At 48.2% G+C, this 27,187-nt stretch overlaps 1 protein-coding gene across 2 annotated transcripts; it reads left to right on the top strand.

Annotated features, from left to right (window-relative positions):
• Cacng8 (calcium voltage-gated channel auxiliary subunit gamma 8) lies at positions 1–27,187 on the top strand. Of its 2 annotated transcripts, none has more exons than XM_085691475.2 (5): positions 1–1,045; positions 3,990–4,450; positions 21,970–22,053; positions 22,880–23,020; positions 25,623–27,187. In XM_085691475.2, exons 2-5 carry the CDS (start codon positions 4,273–4,275, stop codon positions 26,381–26,383), a joined length of 1,164 nt encoding a protein of 387 aa, XP_085547601.1. In that variant the 5' UTR covers positions 1–1,045; positions 3,990–4,272; the 3' UTR covers positions 26,384–27,187. The 2 variants fall into 2 exon arrangements, with proteins under 2 accessions (XP_085547601.1, XP_085547602.1); XM_085691476.2 differs by lacking the exon at positions 1–1,045 and adding an exon at positions 1,689–1,907.

Genomic DNA, 27,187 nt, shown 5'->3' with positions numbered 1-27,187 from the left:
GGGGGTGCGGGTGGGAGAGGGCAGAGGTGCCCTCTATCTCGGCCTTCCTCAGTGCATCTGAGCTGGTCCCCTTTCCCATAATCCGTCTCTCTGTCTCTCTGTCTCTCTCTGTCTTGCTGTCTCTCTCTGTGTCTCTCCCTCACTCTCTTCCTTGCCCCCATCCCCAATTTCTATCTCTCCCATTCCTCTATTTCTTTTCCTTCCCATCCTCTCAGTCTCTCTCTTCCCATCTGTCTCTTCTCCCTCTTCTCTGGATGGACTCTCTCTTACTCCTATTCCCTTCTGTTACCCAGACCCCGACCCCCTCTCCTTTCAGCCTTTCCCTACCCTTATATTTCTCCCTCATCTCTTGCTGTTCTCTCTTTGCATCTCTTCCTGCTTCTGTCCCCTTCTCTCTCTGGATATTTCTCTCTGTGTGTGTCTCCTCAACTTCCTTCTGCTACCAGTCACTGCCTCCCCCAAATTCTTCCCTCCCCCACCTCTGTTCCCAGTCTCTGAGTCTCTCTCTCTCTCTCTCTCTCTCTCTCTCTCTTTCCGATTCTCCTTGTCTCTTTCTGTCTCCCTCCCTCTCTGAATCTATCGCTCTTCTTCATCAGCTTCCTCCTGCCACTCAGACCCCGCTCCCTAACCACTTCCCTTCCCCCCAATCCCTCTCCTCTCCGAGGCTCCCCCATCCTTCAGCAGCTCCCCTCCCCCTCCCTCCCTCCTCCCTCCTTCTCTCATCCAGCTCCGCACTTTACCCAGCGACACGAGAACCAAATTGTCTCCTCACCTTTTTTTTTTTTTAAAGCCCGACCCTCTCATCCTGACGGCCCAAGCTCCGAGCTACCCCCAGCTCCCCTCCCCCTCACTCTACACCCCCATTCTTCGTACGCCTCCTCATCTCCATTCCCTCAACCAGGTCGGACGCCTGGGTCCCTTGCTGCTGGGGGAGGGGGAAGCAGCGAGAATTGGGAGTCCAGAGGTGTTTCTGGGGGGTGTGCTGGCAGCAGGGGCTGGACGTCCCTCCCCAGTGCATCGGAGAGTTGATCTACCGTTAACTGAGGTGAGAGATCTTTTTATTAATCGGAGGTGGGTGGGTGTAGATTTAAGGTTCCATGAACCCCCTAATTCTGGGAGGAAAAACACCTAGTCTCTCAAACGAAGGACTATGACCCCCCCATTTTATCCAGAAGCTTTATAATTGGGGGGTCCCCTATTCCTTTCTCCGTTGCAGATAGACTCAATGAAGAGTCCCCAAAGCCAGATTGTCTCTCAAATTGACAAAAATGAAAAGCTCTTAAAATCTTTAAGGATGGAGAAAGTCCCTCCTAGTCCCTTTTCCCCCATCCCGGCTGTAGGGCCCACGAGGCTTGGGAATAAGGTACATGTTGGGGTTAGAGCTCATGTCCGTAGAAGCAGCAATTTGTTAAGACAGTGGAGGTGGCTGCTGTGGTAGTGGTGAGGGGCACAGGCATGTCCAGAGGCAGGAAGAGGGAAACTCCGTCTGGGTCAGGGACCAACCTGGAAAAATGGGAAAGCTGGGAATGGGCCCAGGAAGGGGCTGTGGTGTGTGTGTGTGTGTGTGTGTGTGTGTGTGTGTGTGTGTGTGTGTAGGCAGGAACACACGTGTGGGGCACTAGGCCCGTTGCCATGGAGACACCCCCCATAGACAACCTTTCTCTACAGCCCCTCCTGGGAGCAGACCCAGTCCAGGGCCAGCTGGTGGGGGCGGTCGAGCTAGAGAGGAAACTGGGAGGCCAAGGTCACCCTGTACTGGGACCTGGGGTTTCTAGTTGGTGCCTCTCATCCTCGGAGCTTCCAGACTCCTTCTTCACTGGGATTTGGGAAAGAAGTCAGGGAAGAGGTTGAAACAGGTGAAGGCAACACAGCCAGGAAGAAGCACGGCGGTGGGGATCTCATAGAAGGTAGAAATGAATGGACAGGGAGCAAACTGTCTGGAACTGGGAGTTGTAGTTTCGTAGCTTGCTTGCTTTCTTTGTGTGTGTGTGTGTGTGTGTGTGTGTGTGTGTGTGTGTTTCTTTTTTTGGAGATGATGGGGGCTAAGTTCCTGCACAGGTGAGACTGTTGTGGGGAAGGACTGGGGATATTCCAGAGAAGTCTGTGAGGCCTGAGGAGGGGATTTTCCTCCGTGAAACAGATGCTGAAAGCTGTGGTGTGTGGAAAAAATAGGCAAAAGGGAAGAGGATTCTCTATGATGTTAAAACAAAAGTTGGGGATGACAAGTTCTAATCTGTTAGAGTGTGGGGTTCAGAGTCACCTGGGAAGATCTAGAATTGGGGGATCCCTTGCAGGGTTGATTACTGAGGCTGTAGCGAGATGTCTCTGCTGAAGGCAAGAGCCAAGGCATGCTGGGCAGAACAGGGGAAGGCGATTGCATTTTTGCACAGGTTAAATATTAGAACAGTTCTGAATGGGAGGGAATTGGGGTCTGGAGGAAGCAATGGCTGTGAGTAGGAAACCTTGTGAAGCTCACAGAGCAAATTTTTCTTAATGGAGGAGAAAGCAAGGGGAAAGATGAGTTTGTGTGAGTTGTAGGGAGAGCAGAGACCAGGTTCCAAATACTGGAAAGCAAGACAGAGGTGGAGTTTTCTTTGAGTCCAAAACATAGCAAGCCTCTGGGGTTGGAAGGGAGATGGATGAACGACCCCCAAGAGACAGGAGGAGCTGCGAGAGTCCGAGTGGTAGAGATTGGGGGCATAGTCTTCCAAGCTTAGGGGATCTGGAAATTCTCCAGGGAGCTTTTGGAAAACCCTAGGTGTTGACTACATTTCAGACCCATTAACTTGGAATTTCTCAGGTAGGAGTCCAGTATCAGAATTTTTATTTAATCTTCTGGTACTTCAAAGATGTATCCAAGGTGGTAAGGCCAGTCCTGAGACTCAAGGGCCTATAGAGAGGAAACCGAGGAAGCCTGAGGAAGCCTTAGGGCCACTGAGCAGATACTGCACGTCTATGAATAGTGAGGGTCTCTTGGGAAGGCTTGTTTTAAGCTAAGAAGAGAATGAGGGATTTATTTTTCTTGAGTTGAGGAAATTATAGGAGACACTCAAGGTGTCATTGAGTGACAAAAACAGGGAGGGAGGCATTCTGTCAAGGAGGGGAAAAACCAAACCAAACCATAGAATTAATGGGCAATTTTTGTTTGTTTTTCTTTAGATGGGAGTCTCAAGTAGCCCCCAACTTGCAATGTAGCCAAGGACGTCCTCCTGCCTCTATCTCCCGAGTGCTGGGATTACATGCATATGCCACCATGTCCCGTTGATATTGTGGTTGCAATCGCACCCAGGGCTTTAAGCGGGTTAGGCCAACACCTACCAGTTACATCTGCACCCGAGAGTGTGGCTCCTAAATTGGAGAGATGCCAGAGGCAAAATTGGAGAAGTATGAACAGGCTTTTCCTCAGCAGTGCCCTACAGTGTGTGTGCGTGTGTGCGTGCGTGCGTGTGTGTGTTTATGTATGTTACTATATGTGGGAAGGCTGGTAATGGGGGTCAGGGGAATTAAGCGATGAGAGAGGCAGGGACCTCCTTAGGAGGAGCTAACAGTGGAGTTTGAATCAAGGGTTGGGTTCATAAGAGGACGGTGGGGATCACAGGAGAGGAATCAAGGGGACTGGGTCATGACCTCTGAGTATATGGGCTGATTAAGGCTGATGAAGTACAATCTTTCAATAGAAATTAGCAGGAAAGGTCGGGTGGTGGTAGCACAGGCCTTTAATCCCAGCACCCAGGGAGGCAGAGGCAGGCAGGCAGATCTCTGTGAGTTCAAGGCCAACCTAGTCTACAGAGCAAGTTCTAGGACAGGGTCCAAAGCTACACAGAGAAACCCCGTCTTGAAAAACCAGAAAAAAAAGAAAACAAAACAAAAAAAATGCACAAAAAAACAAAAAAGAAAGTTAGAAAAAGAAATTAGCAATTAGCAGGAGAACAGTTTTGGCAAAAAGAAACCGTCTCAACAGAACTAACTCTCTCTCTTGCCTCCACCAGCTGGAGACCATGGCTTCACTCTGACCTCCGCCTCTGCAGCCACCTGCTCGCTGTCCCCATCCCCTCTGGCCTCTCGAGGCCCCCGCTTCTGCCTGTGTTGTGATCCCCCCCAGCCGCCGGCACGGCCCCACCTCCGCTGCCCCGGTGGTGGCCCACGGCCCCCCGGCTACCTGTGGTCAAACTGGAGTCATTGAAACGTTGGAATGAAGAGAGGGGTTTGTGGTGCGAAAAGGGCGTTCAGGTACTGCTGACCACCGTAGGCGCGTTTGCGGCCTTTGGACTCATGACCATCGCCATCAGCACTGACTACTGGCTCTACACACGAGCTCTCATCTGCAACACCACCAACCTCACGGCAGGTGATGATGGACCACCCCACCGTGGGGGCAGCGGCTCCTCGGAGAAGAAGGACCCTGGGGGCCTTACACACTCAGGCCTCTGGCGGATATGCTGCCTGGAAGGTAGGGTGCAGGAAGGCCCTGGCTGGCCACCTCCACTGAAGCCTGTGCCTCCAGCAAATTGACGGCTAATGTGTTCTGAATCTCCATCTCAAGGTCTCCAGGGGTGTGCTTCCCTGCTGGAGCCTCTATGATTCCACGCATTCCTCTGCCCTACCTCCCAACCCTTCTTCTGTGCTTCTCTTATTTTATTTGATGATGTGGATGGATGCTTCGCCTGTAGGTTCGACTATGTACCACGGGCATGCTCCGTGATCTTTGAGGTCGGGAAGAGTGTGTTGGATCCTCTGGAACTGGAATTACAGATGGTTGTGAGCCGTGTGGAATTACCATCCATGTATTTGTGTGTGTCAGTGTTTTGCACACGTGCATGTGTTCAAGTACCCATACAAGCCTAAACAGAGCCTCTGATCCCCTGGAGTTAGTTATTAAAACGTTGTAAGCTGTGCAATATGGGTGCTGGGATCTGGACTCTGATCTTTTGGGAAAGCAGGGAGTATTCTTCACTGCTGAGCCATTTCTTCAGCCCCCTTAAAAAATTTTTTTATCCTATCTATCTATCTATCTATCTATCTATCTATCTATCTATCTATTCATCTATCTATGTATCTATCTAGTGCATGCTAGTTCCAGTGTGAATGTGGAAGGCAAAGACAACTTGAAGAAGTTGATTGATAATCTCCTTCCACTGTGTGGGTCCCAGGAATGGGACTCAGGCTGTTCCACTCGGCAGCAAGCAGCTTCACACACAGGCCGTTTCATCTGCCCTGCCCATTCTCGTCCGTTCCTCACATCTTTCCTCTCCTATTGGCTCTGTTGGTTCCCAGAATTGAAACAAAGCTGTGCTTTCTGATCTCCTCTGGTCTCTCTTGCTCTCTCTCCCTGCTGGAGGCCGTCTTCTTTTCACCTGCAGCGCTTAGCTCCTTTCCCCATCAGAACTTCTCCCAAGCTCACATGCTGATCTTTCTAGTTCTTATTTGGACAGTTCTGCTTCATCTCCACGGCCTCATGCCTTCCTAGCAGACTCTTGGGATGCTTCCTCTTCTCTGACCCCTTGTTTCGCCACTCTCCCTCCAAGTATTTTCTGTTTTGGGGTGCTGCTTTCAGGCTCAAACCTGTCTCCTTGTCGGACCCTTCTTGTCCAGGACACCTGCTGTCTTTCTCTTCAGTCCTTCTCTAGCCCATCCTCCATGTTAGTAATTCTTTCATGCAAATTTCCTGCATATCTGTCATGCATATAGAAGCTGTGAAGCAAGACTCTGGGTTCCTTACCATGTGACCCCTATCCTTCCACCTTTCTCAGCCTTCTCGCCCTCATCTGTGGCACTGAGGAGTGGACCTGCAACCTCGAAGTTCCTCCCTTACCACCAATAGCTGAAATTTTTACATTTTACTCTTTTGTCTGTCTTATTTTTTCTATTGCCCCGATTCCTCTGTCCTGTCAAATAACTCACCTCAAGTGAAGAATGGGTGGGCTTTGAAGATGAGTCCGTGGAATGTTTCATACTGGGAACCAAAGTCAGTCACCAGCGTTTCAAAGCAGGGAGACTGCTCCCTAAAGATCTGACCTCTGGCTTCCGGCGAGCTATCACAGAAGATCTGGTGTTCAGAACTGACCCCTACTGGCCCCATTTGAGTAGCAAACACTTTCTTAGATCTGGCTATGGAGTCAATCAGATGTCATAGTCACCTTTGCTCACTGTCATCCATGTCCCTCCTCTTCTCTGATACCCCCACCCTATGGGACATATCACTAATGTCCACTCTTCGGCCTCACCAGGGCTGAAGTACAGAGCCATATATGGGAATTTGCACTGGAACCCTCCTTGAAATGTATGCCATCCATTCATTCATCCATCCATTCACTCACTCATTTATCTGTATGTTTATCCATTCATCTTTTATTTTTTAAATCGACTTTAAACTGTGTAGCAGATCCTGTACCTTTTAATTTTGTATGTGTGTCAGTATGGTTTGAATGTGTGTCTTGGTTTGTAGGTAGAGATCAGAGGAGAGCTAGTGGGAGTCATTTCTCTCCTTCCACCATGTAAATTCATGGAACTGAATATAGGTTGTCAACCACCTATCTCCATGATCCCCAGGTTCTCCTGTTGAATCAAGAGCAATAGAGGACAAAACCAAACAAATCTCTGACTTTAACCATCATCTGTTCTGAAAGGAGAGAGAAAGACTAATGGAAATAATAGAGAAAAAGCAGAAATGGAGAAAGGGGGCATATCAGGGTTATGCATGTGAGTTAATCAAGAAGGATGGGAGGTGTTTCATACAGGAGTTGACATTGGTTGGTGGCCTGAAGACGTGAGGTTGAAGACACATGGATGCATGGGCTATGGAAATCATGGCTGCAAAGGGTCTGAGGTGATCATGAATCTGTGTTGGCCGCTAGCAGGAGGCCAGTGTGACTGGCAGACAGTAGGGAGGGAGCAATGTATGGTCAGAGGAATAATAAGCTCTTGACGTCACAGGTTCTTATGTATCCCACAGAAGATCCAGCTTTTGCCTAGAGATGGGAGCCACTGAATTCTCTGGAGTAGAGAAGCCACGGGAGTTGGCTTAAGATCTATGGATGGCTCTTGCTGCTATGTTGAGAAATGGCTCAGGGGAGGGTGGGAAGGGAGAATGTGGGAGCCGTGGTTTGAATTCATAGTATATTACAAAGTTCCCCGTGGGAAGGCATTGCTGATGGAGCAACTGTGGGATCTGAGATGGAGAGACGGGTGAGGGGTGTCTTGGAGGCGGGGCTTCTGAACCTCAGCCCCGGTGACATTTTGGGACTGAGAATTCTGTGTGGCGGGGGCTGAGCTGAGCATCGTAGGATGTTGATCTGCTTCTCTATTCTCCGTCTAGTCCCGCCCACCCCCAACAGTTGTGACAACCAAAATTGTAAATTGTCTCCATACATTATCTACCTTCCCTGGGGGATTTTAAAAAAATCACCTCAGGTGAGAAATCCCATGTGATGAAGAAGTTTTGGTCAGAGCCACTTGACAATGGGGGATCTGTTCATGAGAAGGAAGAGCAGGGCATTTTGTTTAAATTCCTTTATTTTCTCCTATTTCTCTCATTATTAAGGAGGGATATCACTGGCTCAGTTATGAACGTGTCAGCTTTAGAATGCTTGCTAAGAAATAATGCCAGTGATGGGAGAGGCGGCATTCTCTGAAGGGCTTACAGCATGCAGAGGGGTAATTATTTCTGGCTTTGTGGAGCACACGGTCAGTGTTGCCACTTCTAGTGAAAACATCCATTCTACACCCGAATGTGACCGCCATCGAGCTGAGTATCCTTTGTGGACATCGGCATTTGAATTCCGTGCCCTCTGCTTTGCTCTTCCTTTCCTCCCCTTCCCTCTTTCTCTCCCTTCCTTCTTTTCTTCTTCTCCTTCCTCCACCTGCATCTCTTCTTTCTCTGTGTTTTGGTTTGGGTTTTGAGATAGGATCACATGTAGCCTAAGCTGATTTCTGACTTGCTATGTAGCCAAGGTTGGACTTTGTTTTTTCAAATAGGAAGTCAATACAGTATCTTTTAATTTTATTTGTATTGTGTTATATTTATTTAATATTGTGGGGGGCATACACACACTCATGTCGTGGTCACATTGGTTGAAGTCAGCAGATAACCCACAGCAGCTAATTTTCTATTCTCTTCCTACCATGCGAGTTCCAGGGTGGAGCTCAGGTCATCAGATTTGATAGCAAGCACCTTTACCCAGGGAGCCATTTCATCAACCCAGACAAGATCCCCTTGTCTCTGTCTCCTAAGTGACTGGGATTATATAGAATGAGTCCCCATACCTAGCTTATCATTTTTGCTTTTGCAACAAGACCATGCAATGCAGCTGAGGCTAGCCTTCAGTTCACAGCAGTTCTCCTGCCTCAGCAAGCAGCCTCAGTACTGAGATCACAGGCTTGAACCACCACACCTAGGCTTTTCCCCCTAATAGATTGAATCCAGGGCCACATGTATGCTAGGAAGGCATTCGACCCCTTAGCTGTACCCTCGGCTTTCTTTTTATTTTTATGCAGTCTCACTAACTTTCCCAGGTTGGCCTTGAACTTGCAATCCTTCTGCCTCAGCCTCCCAAGTAGATGTAGTAACGGTTTGGGCCAAAAGATCTGGCTGAATTTCATGCCATTTCAGATACGAGGAAATCATTCGTCTTGATACTTTCTCCATCCTTTACAAAGTGAAGAAACCATTCTCAGTTAGGGCTGGTCTGCCTGTTGTCCTTTCCTCCTCTTGTTCTGACCCGGTAGAGATGTGGTCTGGGAGACTGGAGTCAGCAGCCTGGCTGGAGATGTCTGTGTAATGAGCATCAGTGCATGTGTGGACCAGAGTCACCGAAGAGAAAAGGAAGAAACACAACAAATGACTAAGTTCATAAAGTGCCCTCTTTGCAAACACAAGGACCTGAGTTCAATTCCCAAAACTTACATAAAAAACTAGATAGGGGGGCTGAAGAGATGGCTCAGTGGTTAAGAGCACTGACTGCTCTTTCAGACAACCTGAGTTCAATTCCCAACACCCGCATAGCACTCACAGCTGTCTGTAACTCCAGTTTCTAGGGACCCAACACCCATGACAAAACACCAAAAGTCAGACATGGCAGTAAATGCTTTTCTGAGGCTTGCTGGTCAACCTAGCCTCGAGCAAGAGGCTCTTTCTCAAAGAAAGTAGCATACCATAGAATGACATTCAAACAAGCATAAGAAAAATCAAACAAAAAACATTTGAAGCCAGGCATGGTGGCCCACCCCTACAATCCTAGCATTCTGGAGGCAGGATCTCCAAGGCAGTATCCATACTCCAGATGGAACTGGGCTACATAGCAAGACCTTGTCTCAAAAGGAAAAAAAAGTTTAAAAAAGACAGTCAAAATGTGTTCTAATTTCATTTCTGTTGTTATGATAAATATTTTGCAAAAAAATAGCTTAAAGGAGAAAGGGACCTTTTCATCTTTTTTTTTAAAAAACTATTTATCTATTTATTTTGGTTTTTTGAGACAGGATTTCTCTGTTTAACTAGTTGTCCTGGAACTAGCTCTGCAGAACAGGCTGCTTTAAACTCATCGAGATCCACCTGCTTCTGCCTCCCAAGTGCTAGAATTAAAGGTGTGAGCCACCACAGCCCAGCTCTTTTTATTTATTCTTTGTGTCTTTCACATCATGCATTTCGATCCCAGTCATTTCCCCATTTCTTTGTATCCACCCTCTGCCCCTGCAACTCCCTTCACCAAAATAAAATAAAATTTAAGAGAATAAAAAGAAGAGAGAAAAGGAAAAAAATGGACAAAAAGACAAATCTCATCATGGAAGTTGTGTGTGACACAGTAATCTTTAGTCCATATATTTACTTGCAAATGTTCATTGTAAAGTGACATTGGTCTGGTTGGAGGCCTCTAGCTTTTGCTACACTATCTATGCTGGGCCATCACTGGGACTCCTCTGGGATATCCTGCTGTTGCCACGTGTTGTGGAGATCCTGCAGCTCTGGGTCTGCAGGGCCGGCCCCTCCATGTGCACCCACAGATAATGGATGGGGTGAATGTTGGGGTGGACCAACTCATAACTCTGGCTCTGGGCTCGGGGAGTTGCAGGGTTGGCCAGTCTGCCAGCTCTCCCCCATCCTCACCACCAGGGTGAACTCTCCAACATTGCCCCTGGCAAAGTCACCCCTTGCAGTGATGAGCAAGAGGCAGGGCCAGTTCTGCTTTCATGCCCTCAGGGTCTGCTCTCCTACACTTGGACCAGGTTACAGTGGATTGTTGTTGGGCAATCAAGGCAGGCACTTCAAATAGCTTGTCACATTGCATCCACAGTCAAGAGCTGAGAGAAATGCATGCATGCATGGTGCTTGCTTGCATACTAGTGCTCAGCTTTCTCTCATACAATCCAGGACACCCAAGTCCAGGGAATGGGACCACCCATAGCGGGCACATCTTGCCACTTCAGTGAAAGCAAACAAGCCATTCCTCCACAGACACCCCAGAGGCCACCCTGATCTAAACAATTCCTTGTTGTGACTCTCTTCTCAGGTGGCTCTAGGTTGTGTTCAGCTGCAAATAAAACCAACTCTCACAAAGGGTTAATATATGAGGGAGCTGGAGAAGTACTTCACAGGAGACAGGAGGAAGGGTCAGACGTTGGGTTAAACCGGATGGGTGTGCTGTAAACCAAAGGAGGTTAGTGTGTCACGGAGCTAGCTTGTGAAGGCTCACTTGACTGTTACTGTAGCTGCCATTCGCGTGGCGCTCAAATAACCCTGCTAAAGAGATACTATTATTGCCCCCCACCTCACCCCACCCCCGCCCCTGCAAGAGAAAGCATTGGCTCAGAGATGCAGTGTCTTGCCCAGAGTCACACAGTTAACACACTGTAGCAACTGGACTGAAATTTAGCTCTGTAACAAAGCAACAGAACTACCAACTTCCAGCCCACTTGGTATTCGGGTGTGCAGAAGGTGGACCTTCAGTGGGTCTGGGACTTCTGGGAATCAGTCTCATCTTCCTCTGTGGTATCTGAAATGGTATAGAATTTTGCCTTGAGATATAAACCCTAAAACAAGACAGAGGGGCCACTGAGAACAGTGTGGCCATGGACTGTGTGTATATTTTAACTTTCCCAGTTTCATTTCCATTATTGCAAAAGGAGGATCATGATAATGTCCTTGTAATTTTTTAAATTTATATTTTATGTATAAGTGCTCTGCATGTACACCTGCAGGCCAGAAGAGGGAGTCAGACCCTATTATAGGTGGTTGTGAGCCACCACCATGTGGTTGCTGGGAATTGAACTCAGGACCTCTGGAAGAACAGCCAGTGCTCTTAACCACTGAGCCTCCCATATATAGTATCTTACTCACAAGATTGGGAAAGTCTGCATGGGTAAAAGTAAAACACTTAGGAGGCTAGCAGGTGCTGTACTTACTGGTCTGCTTATTATTGTTTTCTTCTTATGAGTATCTCAAGGGTTTAAATCCAGAATCCTTCCTCCCTAAACACTCAGCACTGCCCAACAGAAATATAATATAAATACTATATATAATTTCTTTTTTAAATAGATACATTAAAACGAACAAGAAGGAACACTGAGGGTCTGGGGGTGTGCCTCAGTGCAGAGCACCTGCCTAGACCCCCCCCCCCATCCCCAGGGCTCGAGGGCGAGGTTCAGTAGTAAAATACCTGAATAGAAGCCACCAAGGGATTGGCTATTGGGTGGGGTAAGGTGGGCCAGTGATAGAGCACTTGCTAGACTTTACTAGCCAGGGGCCTGGTGGTGTAGTTCAGTGGTAAAATGGCTGCCTAGACTCTTCCAGTTAGAGGTTCGGAGTAGGGCTTGGTGGTAGGGTGTTTGCCTAGGATCTACCGGTGGGGCCGCTTGGTATTTCACTTGGTTTTACTAGCAGTAAAATCCAAAAACAGGTGAACTTAATATTTAAGCAAATGTGACCAAAATATCGCATATAATCAATGTGAACCTTATTCCTCCCCCTCCTTGCTCCTCTCACCTTTTCTTATTATGAAGATCCAATGGATGTCCCCCTCATAGCCGCTGTCTGTTGCTGTATCGGGGTGGAGCTACCCACACTGGACAGTTGTGTTCCAGCCCCTTTCTGAGAACTCTCAGCTACGCTGGCAGCTCCTCCCTGGGGATTCAACAGTCTGGACCCAGGGCCCCATTTATTGCTGCAGACTCTGCAAATGCCTGCGTTCAGCAGTTTGCCTGCCTTATTATCTCATTGAGTCTTTGCAATTGTGCCACAGGGAAGGTATTATTATGGCTCCTGTTTGTCAGAGCAGCAAGCTGGAGGCCCAAGAAGGGAAAGTGACTCAGGCTGGGGCACCCACAGTGTGAGGCATGTGAAGGACGCCGTGTGCTGGACCTGCTCTTCACGTGTCTTGTCCACGGCTATCTGCTGCCACTTAACCATCACATCCTTGTATATTAGGCAGATCCTGGGCTTGGGGAAAGAGTTGTAGAGACTCAGGGCCATCCCTGTACATAAAAAGCTCCTGTCTAGCCCAGGGTTGGAAAGACGACTCAGTGGTTAAAAGCACTTGCTACTCTTCCAAGAGACCAGAGTTCAGGTCCCAGAATCCTTGCCAGGTAGCTCATGACTGACTTCAGCACAGAGAGGATCTGACACCCTCTTCTGGCTTTCAGGGGTACTAGTACTCATGTGCACATACCTGCCAATCCCCAATTAAAAATAAAATAAATCGCCGGGCGGTGATGCGCATGCCTTTAATCCCAGCACCCAGGAGGCAGAGGCAGGCGGGTCTCTGTGAGTTCTATGCTAGTCTGGTCTATAGAGCGAGTTCCAGGACAACCAGGGCTGTGTAGAGAAACCCTGTCTCGAAAAACCAAAACAACAACAAAAACCCAAATAAACAAAAAGTACAAGTTCTTAGCCTCTTGGGCTCAGAGCCTAGAAAGTGGTCTGTCGGTAACCATCACAGGATCTGTGTTTCACTTCTCTGAAACCACACCAGAACGCTATAGAGCCACAGCCTTGCCTTCGTTTTTCAGCAAGGAGACTGAGACTCGGCAGCTCTGGAATGGGAGTCCAGAGAAACTGGCTCAGAGTCTGAGCTCTGTGACCTCCAAAACCTGACTGTGGCTGAACCCTCTCCTTCTGTGTGCATCTGTGTGGGGTAGACAGCTTCCTCAGCACTCTGTGCCTCAGTTTCCTGGTTTGTAAAGTAGGGGTCCTGTCACTATATACTCTAGAGGGTTGTACTGAGTACTGAACAAGTTAGTGAACCCTCTGTCAAATGCTCAGCAGTGGCGGGCACATGGTTAGCCGAGAGGGTACTGTTACGGTGTGTTAGATTCTCTAGTCTTTATCTTACTTACTTGTTTTCATGTGTGTTTGAACGAGTGTGAGTGTCAGGATAACTTGTAGGAGCCAGTTCTCTCCTACCATGTGAGACCTGGGTATCAAATTCAGATCAATAGGCTTGGTGATAAGTGCCTTTACACCAAGCCGTCTTGTTCACTCTCTCCCCACCCCCTGATCCCTGTTTTGAGGCAGAGTCTCAAGTGTCTATTCACTTTGCTTTCCATTTACTGTGACAAAATACTCAACAAAATCAACTTAAGGGGTGCGCATTTGCCTCATTTACGGGCTACAGTCCATCATCATTGTGGGGGCAGGGAGTCAGGGCAGTAAGAACACAAAGCAGCTAATCACATGACAGCCAAAGTCAGGAGCAGAGAGCGATGTCTAACACATGCACGCTAGTGCTCAGCTCGCTCTCTTCTCTTTAATTACATATATCTGCCTGCTTGCCTATTTATTTACGTTTGGGTGGAGGGGAGTTTACAGCAGGGAGCATGTGCAGATGTCAGAAGATAACTGGTGGTCAGAATCAGTTCTCTCCATCCACCACGTGGATTCCCGGTATCAAAACCAGGTCATGAGGCTTGACAGAAGGTACCTTTACCTGCCAAGCCATCTCCCTGGCCTACCTTCTCTACTTTTTATAGTTCAGAATCTCTTGCTCAGGGAGTGGTCCCATCTACAATTAGAATAAGTCTTCCTACATCAATTTAACTCAAAAATTCCTTACAAACATACTTTTTGAAATTTAGTTTTATTTATTTGCCAGGTGGTGGTGGTGTATGCTTTTAGTCCCAACACTCGGGAGGCAGAGATTTCTGAGTTTGAGGCCAGCCTGATCTATAAAGCAAGTTCTAGGACAGCCAGAACTAAACAGTGAAACCCTGTCTTGAAAAACCAATAAACCAAACCAAAACAAAAAACCCCAAACCAATTTTGGTGTTTTATTATTATTATTCTTAATTTATAATTTATTTATTATGTATACAATGTTTTGTCTGAAGACTAGAAAAGGGCACCAGATCTGTTACAGATGGTTTTGAGCCACCATGTGGTTGCTGGGAATTGACCTCTGGAAGAGCAGTCAGTGTTCTTAACCTCTGAGCCTTCTCTCCAGCCCCAGACATTCTTGGAGGCTAACCTTAATCTAGACAACCCCTCACAGCTATGCTTAGAGGCTTACTTTCTAGGTGCCCAGTTGATAATTAGTAACATTATAATATTCCAGGCTGACCTTGAACTTGGTATGTAGTAGAGGATGGGTTGAACTCTGGATCGTTTGTTTGCACTTCTTGAGTGCTGGTGTGTATTAACACACTTGGTTTATACAGTGCTGCAGATGGGACGTAGGGCTTTGTTCTCACTCTGCCAACTGAATTATATGTGCCCAGCCTTTAGTGTAGTTTGGTGACCAGTCTTATGAGACTCCTACCACTCTGAAGTGGGAACCTGAGACCATCATCTTAACCCATCACATTGCCATGGGAATTTACCATTTATGGGCTGGGGAGATGGCTCAATTGTTTAAGTGTTTGCCATACAAGCACTAGGACCTGGGTTCAGATCCCTGGCACCCATGACCATAGCATAATCCCAGCATCAGGGAGGCAGAGATAGGAGGGTCCAGAGGTCTGTTGGCCAGACAACCTAGCTCAATTGATGAGTTTCTGGTGCAGTAAGAGGCTCTGCTTCAAAGAAGAAAGTGGTGAGTGATTGAGGAAGACACCCAACATTGACTGCTGACCTTCACACACACACACACACACACACACACACACACACACACACACACAGAGAGAGAGAGAGAGAGAGAGAGAGAGAGAGAGAGAGAGAGAGAGAGAATGTACATTCAGAAAATATTTTTCCTTCTTTCTAAATAGCGGTGAAATACACATACTATAAGTTTATATCATCCTACTAATTTCAAAAATATGTACTTAAGGATGAAGTGGTCCATGCCTTTAATCCCAGCACCCAGGAGGCAGAAGCAGGCAGATCTCAGTGAGTTCAGGACTAGCCTGATCTACACAGTGGGTTCCAGGAAAGCCAGGGCTACAGAGTTGAGACCCTGTCACAAAAACGTTTGCTTATTTTTTATTTGTGTGTGTGTGTATGCTCTTGCTTTATTCCATACTGGAGGCATGTCATGATGCATGTGCGGAGGGCACAGAACAACTGAGGAATTGATTCTTCCCAACCTCACAGATACAGGGTCTTTCTTGTTTCTGCCATGGTGCATAGTCTTGGCTAGCTGGTCAGTGAACTTCGGGGCAGTTTCCTTGTTTCCATCTCCTATCTCATCCTGGTGTGGGGATTACACGTATGTGCCACTCCGTCTGGCTTTTTGCATGGGTTCTGGGGATCAGATGAGGCTGTCAAGTTTGCACGGCATGTGTTTTCACCCTCCAAGCCATGCTCTCCATCCAGAGGGAGCGGTGATCTCATTTTCCGTTACTGTGCTGCTTTGTTTTGTTTTATGTCGTTTTGTGACAAGGTCTCGCACAGCCAGGTGGGCCACGAGCAGGTTGAGGCTGTGGATGACCTCGAATGCCTCGGCTTCCTGATTCCTGGGGTATTGAACCTGGGTCCGTCGGTACGGCAGGCTGGCATTCTACCTGCTGAGTTACATTGCTAGTACCACCGTACTCACTGTTAAGCGTACAGATCAGCAATGCTGAGAGCATTCATGGTGTTCTATAACTAATTTCCACAACACCTGAGAATCTTGCAAAAACTGAAACACTGTCCACCGAACCTTCCTCCATTCCCTCTCTCTTCACCTTGGTCACCACTATTCTGCTTTCTGTATTTTTGAGTTTGATTTCTCCAGGTGCCACTTGTAAGGTTTTTTTTTATTACATTTTAAATTTATTCCTGTTTTTCTTCTTATTTTTGGTTTATTGAGACAAGGTTTCTCTGTATAATCCTGACTTTCCTGGAACTCATTCTCTAGACTAGGCTGGCCTCTAACTCAGAGATCCTCTGCCTCTCAAGTGCTGGGATTAAAGGCATGCACCACCACTGCCTGGCTTTAAATTTATTCTTAGTGTTCATGTATGTGTGTATATATGTGGGTGGGTGAGTATGCCTGTACCAATGCAGGAGCAAGAAGCAAGAGGACAACTTTTGGGAGTCGTTTTTCTCCTTCTACCATATGGGTCCCAGGGATTAAACTCAGATCCTAAGGCTTGGTGGCTGACACCCTTATGGGTTGAGCCATTTTAACAGCCAAATCATACATGTTTTGTCCGTGTGCCTGGCTTATTTCACATAGCATCATAACCTCAAAGTTCAGCGACCTTATAGGGAGTTTCATAATTCTCTTTTGGTAAGTTTTTTATTAGCATATACGAATGATACACGATGATGGTTTAATTGTGGCAGTTTCATTCTTGTCACAACTTCACTTGTAGATCGAAATTTACTGTTGTGGTGATTGTTTTGATTCTTGTTGTTGTTGCGTGTTTGAGGTTTTTCCTTTGTTTTTTGACACTGAGTCTCTCTACATAGCCCTGGCTGTCCTGGAATTCACTATGTAGATCAGGATGGCCTCAAATTTATAGAGCTCCTCTTGTCTCTGTCTCATGAGTACTAGGAAGACATTCACCACCATGCCTGGCTTGTAGTGGTTTTGAAAAACAGTTTTGGGTAGCCCAGGTAAGTCAGGAACTGGCTGAGATGACCTTGAACTCATGATGCTCCTGCTGGGATGAGAGACTTATATGTCATCATCCTGTTTTAGGAGGTTCTGGGGAATCAAACCCAGGTCCTCTGGTGTGTTGGGACAACACTAGAGATGTAGCACTAAGTACATCATCATTACACTTCCTTTTAAAGGGTTCAATAATACTCCATTGTATACATTACATTTGCTTTGTCTTGTGCATTCATGTTAGAAGAGAATTTGGATTCTTCTTGCTTTTTAACAAGGTACTATGTAGCTGAGACTGGCCTTGAGTCAATATATAGCCTATGATGACTTTGAACTCCTGATCCTCCTGCATCCACCGTATAGGAGCTGGCATTACAAGCCGTCATGTTTTTTGCTCCCACTTTTTGGCTACCTTGAATGTTGCTGAGAACATGAGCGTATTAATTCTCCTTCACATTGCTGTTTGCAATTCCTTCAGGTTGAAGTCCTGAAGTAAAGTTGCTGGGTCATGTAACATTATGATTTTTAACTTAAAAATAGGTTTGTTTATTTATTTCATTTCATGTATATGGGTGTTTTGTCGGCATGAATGATTGTGTACCACATGTCTGCCTTGTGCTCTTAACATTCAGAAGAGGGCATCAGATCCACTGGAACTAGAGTTAGAGGCGGTTGTGAACTGCCATGTTGGAGCTGGGAACTGATTTCAGGTCACTGTGCTCTTAACCACTGAGCCCTCTCTCCAGGTCACCTGTCCTTAACTTTTGGAGGACCCTCCACACCGCACTGTGTCCCCCAGTGGCTGCATTACCCTTTGTTCCTGCCAGTAGTGCACACGATTTTCCCATTTCTCCACATTTTGTCAACACTTGTTATCTGATTTTCTGCCCTCTGTAGTCCCAGTGGATACAAGATGGCCTCTTGGGCTGAGTGTGGTACTGCACATTTACCATCCCAGCATTTGGGAGGCTGAGAAGAGAAGATGATGAGTTTGAGGCGAGCCTTGCTACACAGTGAGGCCCTTCATCATCAAACCAAACCAGAGCAAAGCAAGAAGATACTATCTCATTATAGTTGTCACTGTGTTTCCCTAATGATTAGTGACAGTGAATATATGGGGTTTTTGTTTGTTTGCTTGTTTTTATTTATTGAGGCCGAGTTTCTGTGCATAACCATCCTAACCATCCTGGCTGTCTTAGAACTCTCTCTGTAGACCAGGCTGGTCTTGAACTCACAGATATCTGACTGCCTCTGCCTCCTAAGTGCTGGTATTAAAGGCACACCACCATCACCACCACACAGCTTTGAATATATTTTTTAAAATGTATGTGTGTCTGTGTATGTGCATGTGAGTGCAGTGCTCACTGAGGCCAGAAGGGGGCATCAGATTCCCCTGTAACTGGAGTTACAGGTGGTTGTGAGCTACTAGATGTGGGTGCTGGGTGATAGAACTCAGGTTCTCTGCAGAGATATGATACACTAACTGCTGAGCTGTCTTTCTGGTCTCTGACATCTTTTCAAGATTTTTTTAAATTAGATCAATCTATTTATGTATTTTCTCTCTCTCTCTCTCTCTCTCTCTCTCTCTCTCTCTGTGTGTGTGTGTGTGTGTGTGTGTGTGTGCTCAAATGTGCATCTGTGCTCATTTTTGAGAATGTGCACCATAATGAACATGAACATGGAGTTTAGAGGATAACTTTGGAAAGTTGATTCTCTCCTTCCACCATGTGAATGTTGGGGATGGAACTCACTCAGATCATCAGGTTGGCAACAAGCTCCTTATCCATCAAGCCTACTTGCGGGCTCCTGAACACCATTTTACTTGCATCTTGGCCCATTCACTCATTCTTTCATTACAAGCTTTCTCTTTCTTTTATTTTCTTTTCCTGTGTTGTAGCACAGGCTAATCTCTGACTTGCTATGGAACTAAGGACAACTTTGAACTTCTGAGTTTCCTGCCTTTCTCCGTTCTGGTGCTAGGAATACAGGCATGCATCACAGCATCCATTTTATGCTGTGCTAGGGTTAGGACCTCTGGCTTTGTGTGTATCAAGCAAGCACTCTACCATTTGGGACTATATACCCAGTCCTTATCACAAGTATTTATTAAGCATTTGCCATGGGTGAGACAGTATTTGAGATTCTGGAATTGCATTGATGGACAGGCCTGATGCTGGCACTCCAGTGGTGCGTGTGTGAACACTTTGGTGTTCACATCAGTGCTGAATTGTTGAGCCTTTCTCTGCCTTATGTTCCTCATCTGAACAATGGGTACTATCTACGATTTCTATTGCTGTGATAAAACATCGTGACCAAAAGCAACATGGAGAGAAAAAAGTTAATTTTGTCTTACAGTTTACAGGCCATTATGAAGGGAAGTCAGGACAGGAACTCAAGGCAGGAACTGAAACAGAGATCATGTAAGAGTGGTACTTATCGGTTTGCTCCTCAGAAGTTGCTCAGCCTGTTTTCTATTTTCTTTTCCTTTCTTCCTCCTTCCTTTTTTTCTTTTCTTTCTTTCATTCATTAATTCTTCTTTTTTGGTTTATTGTTTTTCAAGACAAGGTCTCTCTGTGTAGCCTTGGCTGTCCTGGAACTCATTCCGTAGATCAGGCTGGCCTCTAACTCACAGATATCCACTTGTCTCTGTCTCTCGAGTGCTGGGATTAAAGGTGTGAGCCATCACTGCCCGGTCAGCCTGTTTTCTTATAGCACTCAGGACAACCAGTCCAGTGGTGGCACCAACTATGGTGATCTAGGTTTTCTCACACCAATCATTAGTCAAGAAAATGCACCACAGGCTTTCCCACAGGCAAATCTGGTGGGAATATTTTCTCAATTAAGGTTAGCTCTTCCCAAATGACTTTAGCTTGTGCCAAATTGACACGAAACTGACCAGCACAGGTTACAATAGATCAACAGAACATTCAGGTATGTTTATCTGGATCAACACAATGAATTAGGTCTTATTCTTTGAATCTTTATATGTGAAGGCACAGAAACAATAAGTACAGATGTTAACAAGGTGACAGAATAAGGATGGTAACAGAAAACAGTAGGATTTAAAAAAGATTTATTTTTCTATCTATGCATGTTCTGCCTTGCTGTATATATGTGCACTATAAGCATGCCTGGTGCTCATAGAAATCAGAAAAGGTCATTGAATCCCCCAGGACCGAAGTTAGGGAAGGTTTTAGATGGAATGTGTGTTAACATTCAGGCAGAGAGAGAGAGAGAGAGAGAGAGAGAGAGAGAGACTGGTATGGGCTGGAGAGAAGGGAAGAGAGAGAAAGCAGGCAGAGTTCTGCCTTTTAAAGGAAGGAGCTACAGTCTGCATACTGAGCACGCACACAGGGTGAAGTACTTTGTCAGTCTCCAAGGGGTGGGCCAGGTGTGCCTGAATGCTAACAATGAGAATTTTGGGAACTCAACCTAGGATCTCTGTAAGAGAAGCAAGTGCTCTCTCTGTCTGTTGGTCTCTCTCTTTTAAAAAAGATTTATTTATTTATTTACTTACTTACTTATTTATTTATTTATTTATTTATTGTGTACACAGTGTTCCACCTGCATGTATGCCTGCAGGCTAGAAGAGGGCACCAGATCTCATTATAGATGGTTGTGAGCCACCATGTGAATGCTGGGAATTGAACTCAGGACCTCTGGAAGAGCAGCAAGTGCTTTTACCCACCGAGCTACCTCTCCAGCCCCTAAAGCTCTCTTTCAGTGCACATCAAGTGACTTGTCCAGCACAGGAAGCACCTAACCATCGGATCCTCACAGCATTACTCACTGCCTCAGACTCCATCCCTCCATTTCCCCCTTTATTCCCATTTCTTCTCCTGCATTCCTTTGCCTCACTTGTTCCAACCTCTTTCTGCCATCTTTATAGTCATTCATTATTCATTCCATCCATCCATCCATCCCTTCCTTGAGGTATCCTGGGAGCCAGGCTCTATGGCATTCAACGGTAGGAATACAAGAAGTCAAATTTTAGTTGTCCTTCCCCCACCTTTAGGAACTCCCAGCTTGCAGAAGATAAAGAATATCAAAAAGTCTACCTGATGCATGTACTACAAGGGACGGCCTAGGGAACTGTTAGCCCTAGAAGGTCCAACTTGTGTGTACACATGTGTGTGCATGTGTGTACTCCTTAACTGTATCTGCAGAGTAATTATTACATCTGCAAAGACCAGCAAGTTGGAGGGAGCTTGGGTTTAAGAATGAATGTATTTATGCATTTTGTGTTCTCAGACTATATACCACAGGCAATAAAACAATCTGCTCCCACAGACTGAAATAGATAGGTTCTAGTGGGTGGGAGGGTGAGGGTCAGAGAGAGGATGGAATGAAGCTGCAGGATGATCTCTTGGTTCTCAGGAGCTGCAGTGTTTTCGGAGTCCTGGTTTTTCCATGCATCTCCAGCTTTTTCAACAAGCTTAGGGTACAAGGGTGCCTCGACATGGCGACAACACTGACTTCTTGGAGGGAAAATGGGAAGCCACATAAACTGAGAGCAAAGGTCTCTAGTAGTGGATACTTGGAAGGATGTCAGCCTCTGAGGTATTGTCTTTCTCCCTCCCCTTTCCTCCTGTCTTCTCTCTCCTCCCCTCCCCTCTCTGGCAGGATCGCAAGCATCCCAGGCTGGCCTTCGAACTCTCTGTGTAGCCAGGAGTGACCACGAAGCTCCTGCCCTCCTGCTTCTACTTCTGGCGTTGTGCTGGGATTACAGGCTTGTGCCACCACACCTGCCCTTTCCTCTCCCTGTCCCGCCCCCTTCTCTTCCTTTAAAAAGCATTCTTAATACAGGTGGGAAACAGATCTGAGGGGTGCAAAGTTTGCCCCGACACCAGTTGTGGACTAAGATTCCTACCTCTTAATCAACCCAGAGAGAGCGGGATTTAAAATTGGGGTCTGGGGGTGTGCATCTGAGTAGGGGAGGGTCTTCTCAGAACACAGGGGTTGCCGGTCCCTAAGTCTGACGACCCGACCGTCCCCATCCCCTCTCCAGGGTTGAAAAGAGGTGTCTGCGTGAAGATCAACCACTTTCCGGAGGACACGGATTACGACCATGACAGCGCGGAGTACCTGCTCCGTACGTGGGCGGGGTGGAGGTGGGGGTCGAGGATCCGGGAGGGATGAGGAAGGACAATGTGAGTTCTTGGAAGGAGACGGGCGGGGGACGGGACTGGAGGGAGCTTGAACCTCACTCCTAGATTAGTTTCCCTTCCCAGGCAATCCAGGTCCAGCAGCTCAGCTCCCGGGCCAGAGGGGCAGGCCCAGCAGGGAATCCTGGGTGATGATTGGTCGGTTGAATGTCTATGGCCGGGCAACTTTGTATAGTAAAAGGTTGTAGATTGGCTGCTGCGCTGGGCCTGCAATCTGCCGCCTGGACTGACTACTCCCCTGGGGAAGCATGTACTGCGATTGGGCTGTTATCTTGAGATAGTGGCAAAGTCTTAATTATGATTGGCTGCTCTAACCAGGCTCAGCAATAATAGAATCTGACTGTCCAGGATTTTAGGAACGAGAGGGAATGCACGAGTGAAAAAGTAGAAAGAAAAAAAAAGGAGATAAAGAAGGACAGGATGTACACCCAGGGAGGGAGCGAGGGATGAAATTTGAAGATACAAACAAGAGAGGGATGAAGACAAGGAGAAAGAAAAGCAGTGGGAGAGAGAAACGTGATAAAGGTGAAGAGAAAAAAGAGGGGAGGTGGGGTGGACAAACAAAGAAACTTTAAAATCAGGAGGGAGAATGAGATGAAAAGGAAAAGACCCAGAGAGGCAGAATTAGCGACTTAAATTTAGCTAAGCAAAGAGGGAAGCAGGCAGGAGGTGCGGTGGGCCTGGGGCTCAGTGGCCCGCCTGACAGCCCACGCGCTCTCCTCTCGTTCCTTCTCTTTTCTTTCCTTCCCTCAGGAGTGGTCCGGGCCTCCAGCATCTTCCCGATCTTGAGCGCCATCCTGCTGCTGCTCGGGGGCGTGTGCGTAGCTGCCTCCCGCGTCTACAAATCCAAAAGGAACATCATCCTGGGCGCGGGGATCCTGTTCGTGGCAGCAGGTGAGAGGCAGAGAGAACGGGCGGCGGGCCACCCACGAACGCGTGGGTGTCTGCGTGTGCATGGGCGCATGTGACTGCAAATCCAGCCTGCCCCAAGCGCCCCCTGGGGACTGGAGTTTTCCTAGGCTCCTCCCATGCTGGGTAAGGTAGGTTTAGGTTTAGTTTGTGCATGCACAGACTGGTGTCTGTGAGTAAAGTGGGAGGCAAGGAGCGGATTCCCTAGCTGTCCTAGAGAACTGAAGGAGGCGTCTGGGATGGAGGAGGGGACCTGAGACACTAGGAGTCTAACGATAGGGAGGTGGGACTGGAGCTGAAGAGGAAGAAATTGACCTGAGTGGATCATAAAAGGGGCTGGTTCTAAGAAAAACCCTCTAGGCCAGAGGTTCTCAGTGGGTTGCGACCCCTTTGAGAGGTTAAACAATGCTTTCCCAGGAGGTCGTATATCAGATATTCTGCATATAGATAATTACATTACGATTCATAACAGTAGCAAAATTACAGTTATGAAGTAGCAACAAAAATAATTGTTTTGACTCGGGGGGGGGGGTGGGTCCACAGCATTAGGAAGGTCGAGAACCACTGCTCTAGGCCCAGGGAAATGAAACTGAAGGTGTGAAGACCAAGCTTTGCCTGCTTGAATAAGAAGGCTATTTTCTGGGAAATTCAATGGGAGATAGGTTATGCAAGAAGCTAGACCGAGGCCAGGATTTGAAGTTGGTTTCCGCAAGAGCTAGGGCCTTGGGTTGTGCTTGTGCCTGGGCAATAGAGTACACAAAAGCATGGGTCCCATCCCCAGCCAGGATAACCCCCTAGATGTGATGCCTACCTGCAGCCCAGGAGGATCAGAAGTTCAGTGTCATCCTTGGCTACATGAAGAGTTTGAGAACTGCCTAGGCTTTGTGAGAAATCTCAAAATAAAGACTCCCCCCAACCTCAAATAAAACTGGCCTAGGGTAGCACACACCAGGATAATGAGACTTAAGAACAGAGCTTAGACCTGTTCATTAAAGGTATGATTAGGACTGGAATGTAGGGCAGAATGCAGGAAACGCCCTAGTACACAAGGATGCAGTTTAGGCCAATGAAAGCGGGGCTTGCTTTAGATTCTCCAGGATGACTTAGACCAATGGGTAACAGGGTATAGATATACCCCCCCACACCCTTGGAGATTAGATTAATGAATGTGGGGCTTGCAATCCTAGAAAGGAGTTTAAGACATTTAAATAGCCTAGTATGTGTTGTGGAGAGGAGTGGTCTAGATCTATACCTACAGGGCCTGGGGTTTAGAAAACTGGAGGTTGGACTTGGAGTAGGAAGATTTATTCTAATTAGGGTGCATTTAAGGCTGGTAAGGCCAGTACTCTATAGTGCAGGGAGGGTTAGGTCATCAATGGGCAGATCTTAGAGATTTAAAGTGGAATTATGCCATTAACAACAAAAAATGAGCAGAGGGAGGGATCTGGGGGGGGGGGGGAAATCCGGGTTTATACTTTGGACAGGATCTGAAAACTGAACCTGGGACTACCTCACCAAGGCTAGATTTGAGACCATTCAGTGTTGGGCCTAGATGTGTGTATGTGTGTTGGGGAGATTTAGATCCATGGAGGCTAGATAAGAAGGGGCAGAACCTGAACTACTTGGGGGTGATTAACCTAAACTGTGGGAGGAATCAAGATCATTAGGACAGGGATGGGCTATTCTTAGCCATTGTTAGGACTCTCCAAGGTAAGGTCTGAGTCCTCCTGGGGGCAAGGCCTTGACCACATAAGAGTGCAATTTAGACCTATATAGGTAAGGCATGTGGAACTGATGACTGGAGAAGGGGCCAGGGCCGGGTAGGGATGGGGCCAAGATTAAGGGGTGGGGGTGGCGCTAACTCAGAGGGCAGAGGCTAGATCTCCAAGGGAGGTATTTTAGGCCAATGGGGGAGGGGCGTATAGATTTCTGAAGTGGGAGTGTAGACCAATGAAGATGGGACTTAGATTCCGGAAGATGGTTTATGCCAGTGGGAACAGAACTTGGATTCCTCTGGTGGGTTTAGATTCTTGAGGAGGAGTTAGCCCATTGGAGTGATACTTAAACTATTTGGGGGTGAAATTCATACCGATGGCAGTGGGGCTTAGACTCTTAGGGTGGAATTTAGCCCAGCACCGGTGGGGCTTAAGTTCTTGGGTGGAGTTTAGCGAGCAGGGCTAAGACTGCGGGAGTAGAGTTTAGTCCAGTGGGAACAGGGGTGGAATTTAGCTTAATGGGCTCAGGACTTAAGACTACTGGGTGGAATTCGGTCCGATAGAGGTGAATTTTAGTCTCTTGGGTGTAAAAAATCAGACCAGTGAGGTGGGTTTAGACTCCTGAGTGAGTTTAGGCCAGTGGGTGGAGCTTAGACCAGATGGGCGGGACATAAGTGTTTAACCAAGAGTGGAGTTTAACCAGTGGCAGCCGGGCCTAGACTCCTGGAGCAGTTTTTAGCTTAGTGGGTCTCAGGGCTTATACTCCTGGGGTGGAGCCTAGCCCAGTGGAGGCCCCGGTTTAGACTTCAGGGGATTAAGACGGCCAGAGGACTGGAGGTCCTCTAGGCTCCCACATGACCATCTCCATCCAGGCCTGAGCAACATCATCGGGGTGATCGTGTACATATCGGCCAACGCGGGCGAGCCGGGCCCCAAGAGGGACGAGGAGAAGAAAAACCACTACTCGTACGGCTGGTCCTTCTACTTTGGCGGGTTGTCCTTCATCCTGGCCGAGGTGATCGGCGTGCTGGCCGTCAATATCTACATCGAGCGCAGCCGCGAGGCGCACTGCCAATCTCGCTCGGACCTGCTCAAGGCCGGCGGCGGCGCGGGCGGCAGTGGCGGGAGCGGCCCCTCGGCCATCCTCCGTCTGCCCAGTTACCGCTTCCGCTACCGCCGCCGCTCCCGCTCCAGCTCCCGAGGCTCCAGCGAGGCATCGCCGTCGCGGGACGCGTCTCCCGGCGGCCCCGGGGGTCCGGGCTTCGCCTCCACGGACATCTCCATGTACACGCTCAGTCGCGACCCGTCCAAGGGCAGCGTGGCTGCTGGGCTGGCGGGCGCCGGGGCCGGCGGCGGCGGCGGCGGTGTGGGCGCTTATGGTGGGGCGGCCGGAGGCACGGGGGGCGGCGGGGCGGGCGCCGAGCGGGACCGCGGGGGCGCAGCGGGCTTCCTCACGCTGCACAACGCCTTCCCCAAGGAGGCGGCGTCCGGCGTCACGGTCACGGTCACCGGACCTCCCGCTGCGCCCGCGCCCGCGCCGCCCGCTCCTGCAGCACCCGCGCCCGGGACCCTGTCCAAAGAGGCCGCCGCGTCCAACACCAACACGCTCAACAGGAAAACCACGCCAGTGTAGGGGTGCTCGCCCTCGCGGGGAGCCGGGGGGCGCGTCCGGGGCGCGTGCGCGGGCGCGCGTGCAACAAGGCCGCCGGATCGGGGTGCCCCCCAGCTCTATCCCCGCGAGCGCGCTGGACACCGCTGGGCCTTCCAGCCCCTCCCCGCGCCCCTGCACACCCTCTACCCCCGACACGCTCTGAAGCAGGGACCCTTGGGGAGGGGGACGGGACAGGAAAAGGGGCTCAGGCGTGGGAGCGCTGTGTTTTATTTTTGTGTGGGGGGAATTTCAGGGGAGGGAGGGAGGGCCGTGGTGTTTTTTGCAGTTTTGAGATGTTTTCTTTTTAAATGTTTTGCTGTGTGCATGTGGGGGCGGGGCGGGGGGGAGGGAAGGGAGGGACTCCCAGCCCAGCCCAGCCCAACTCCTGGAGAGGGGCTCATAACACATGAATATAGAGTTACATCTACAACTATATATACACATGTTCTGTATAAAGAGACAGGCCCGCAGAAGGCAAAGGCCAAGGGAGGGGTGCGCTGACATTTAGCTCACTTTTTCATTCATCTTTCGACAAGGGCTTATTAAGCACCTACTGTGTACCAGGTAATGGGTACAGAAGGCGGTGCTAGGGAGGAGGGGACATAAACGCAGGCGCATCCATTCATCCATTTCTGGAAATTTTATGTGTGTTTGCGTAACCGCTAGGCCTTGTGCTCGAGGTAAAATAGGGTCCCTGGCGTCCTCAGTGAGTTTGCATCTTGTACACGAGATGGTCATTAATCACAGAATCATGTACCTACCCAGTAAATGACACGTAGAAATGTA

This window comes from Myodes glareolus, chromosome 1, assembly GCF_982192425.1.
Source record: "Myodes glareolus chromosome 1, mMyoGla1.1, whole genome shotgun sequence".
NCBI lineage: Eukaryota > Metazoa > Chordata > Mammalia > Rodentia > Cricetidae > Myodes > Myodes glareolus.
The sequence above is the reverse complement of the archived record's forward strand: the minus strand, read 5'-3'. Positions and strand labels throughout refer to the sequence as shown.

Excerpts from the sequence above, each read along its gene's own strand:
- Cacng8 (XM_085691475.2), top strand. The coding sequence starts at position 4,273 with ATGACCATCGCCATCAGCACTGACTACTGGCTCTACACACGAGCTCTC. Across the intron at positions 22,054-22,879 it reads CAGCGCGGAGTACCTGCTCC|GAGTGGTCCGGGCCTCCAGC; the intron begins GTACGTGGGCGG and ends TCCTTCCCTCAG. Across the intron at positions 23,021-25,622 it reads GATCCTGTTCGTGGCAGCAG|GCCTGAGCAACATCATCGGG; the intron begins GTGAGAGGCAGA and ends ATCTCCATCCAG.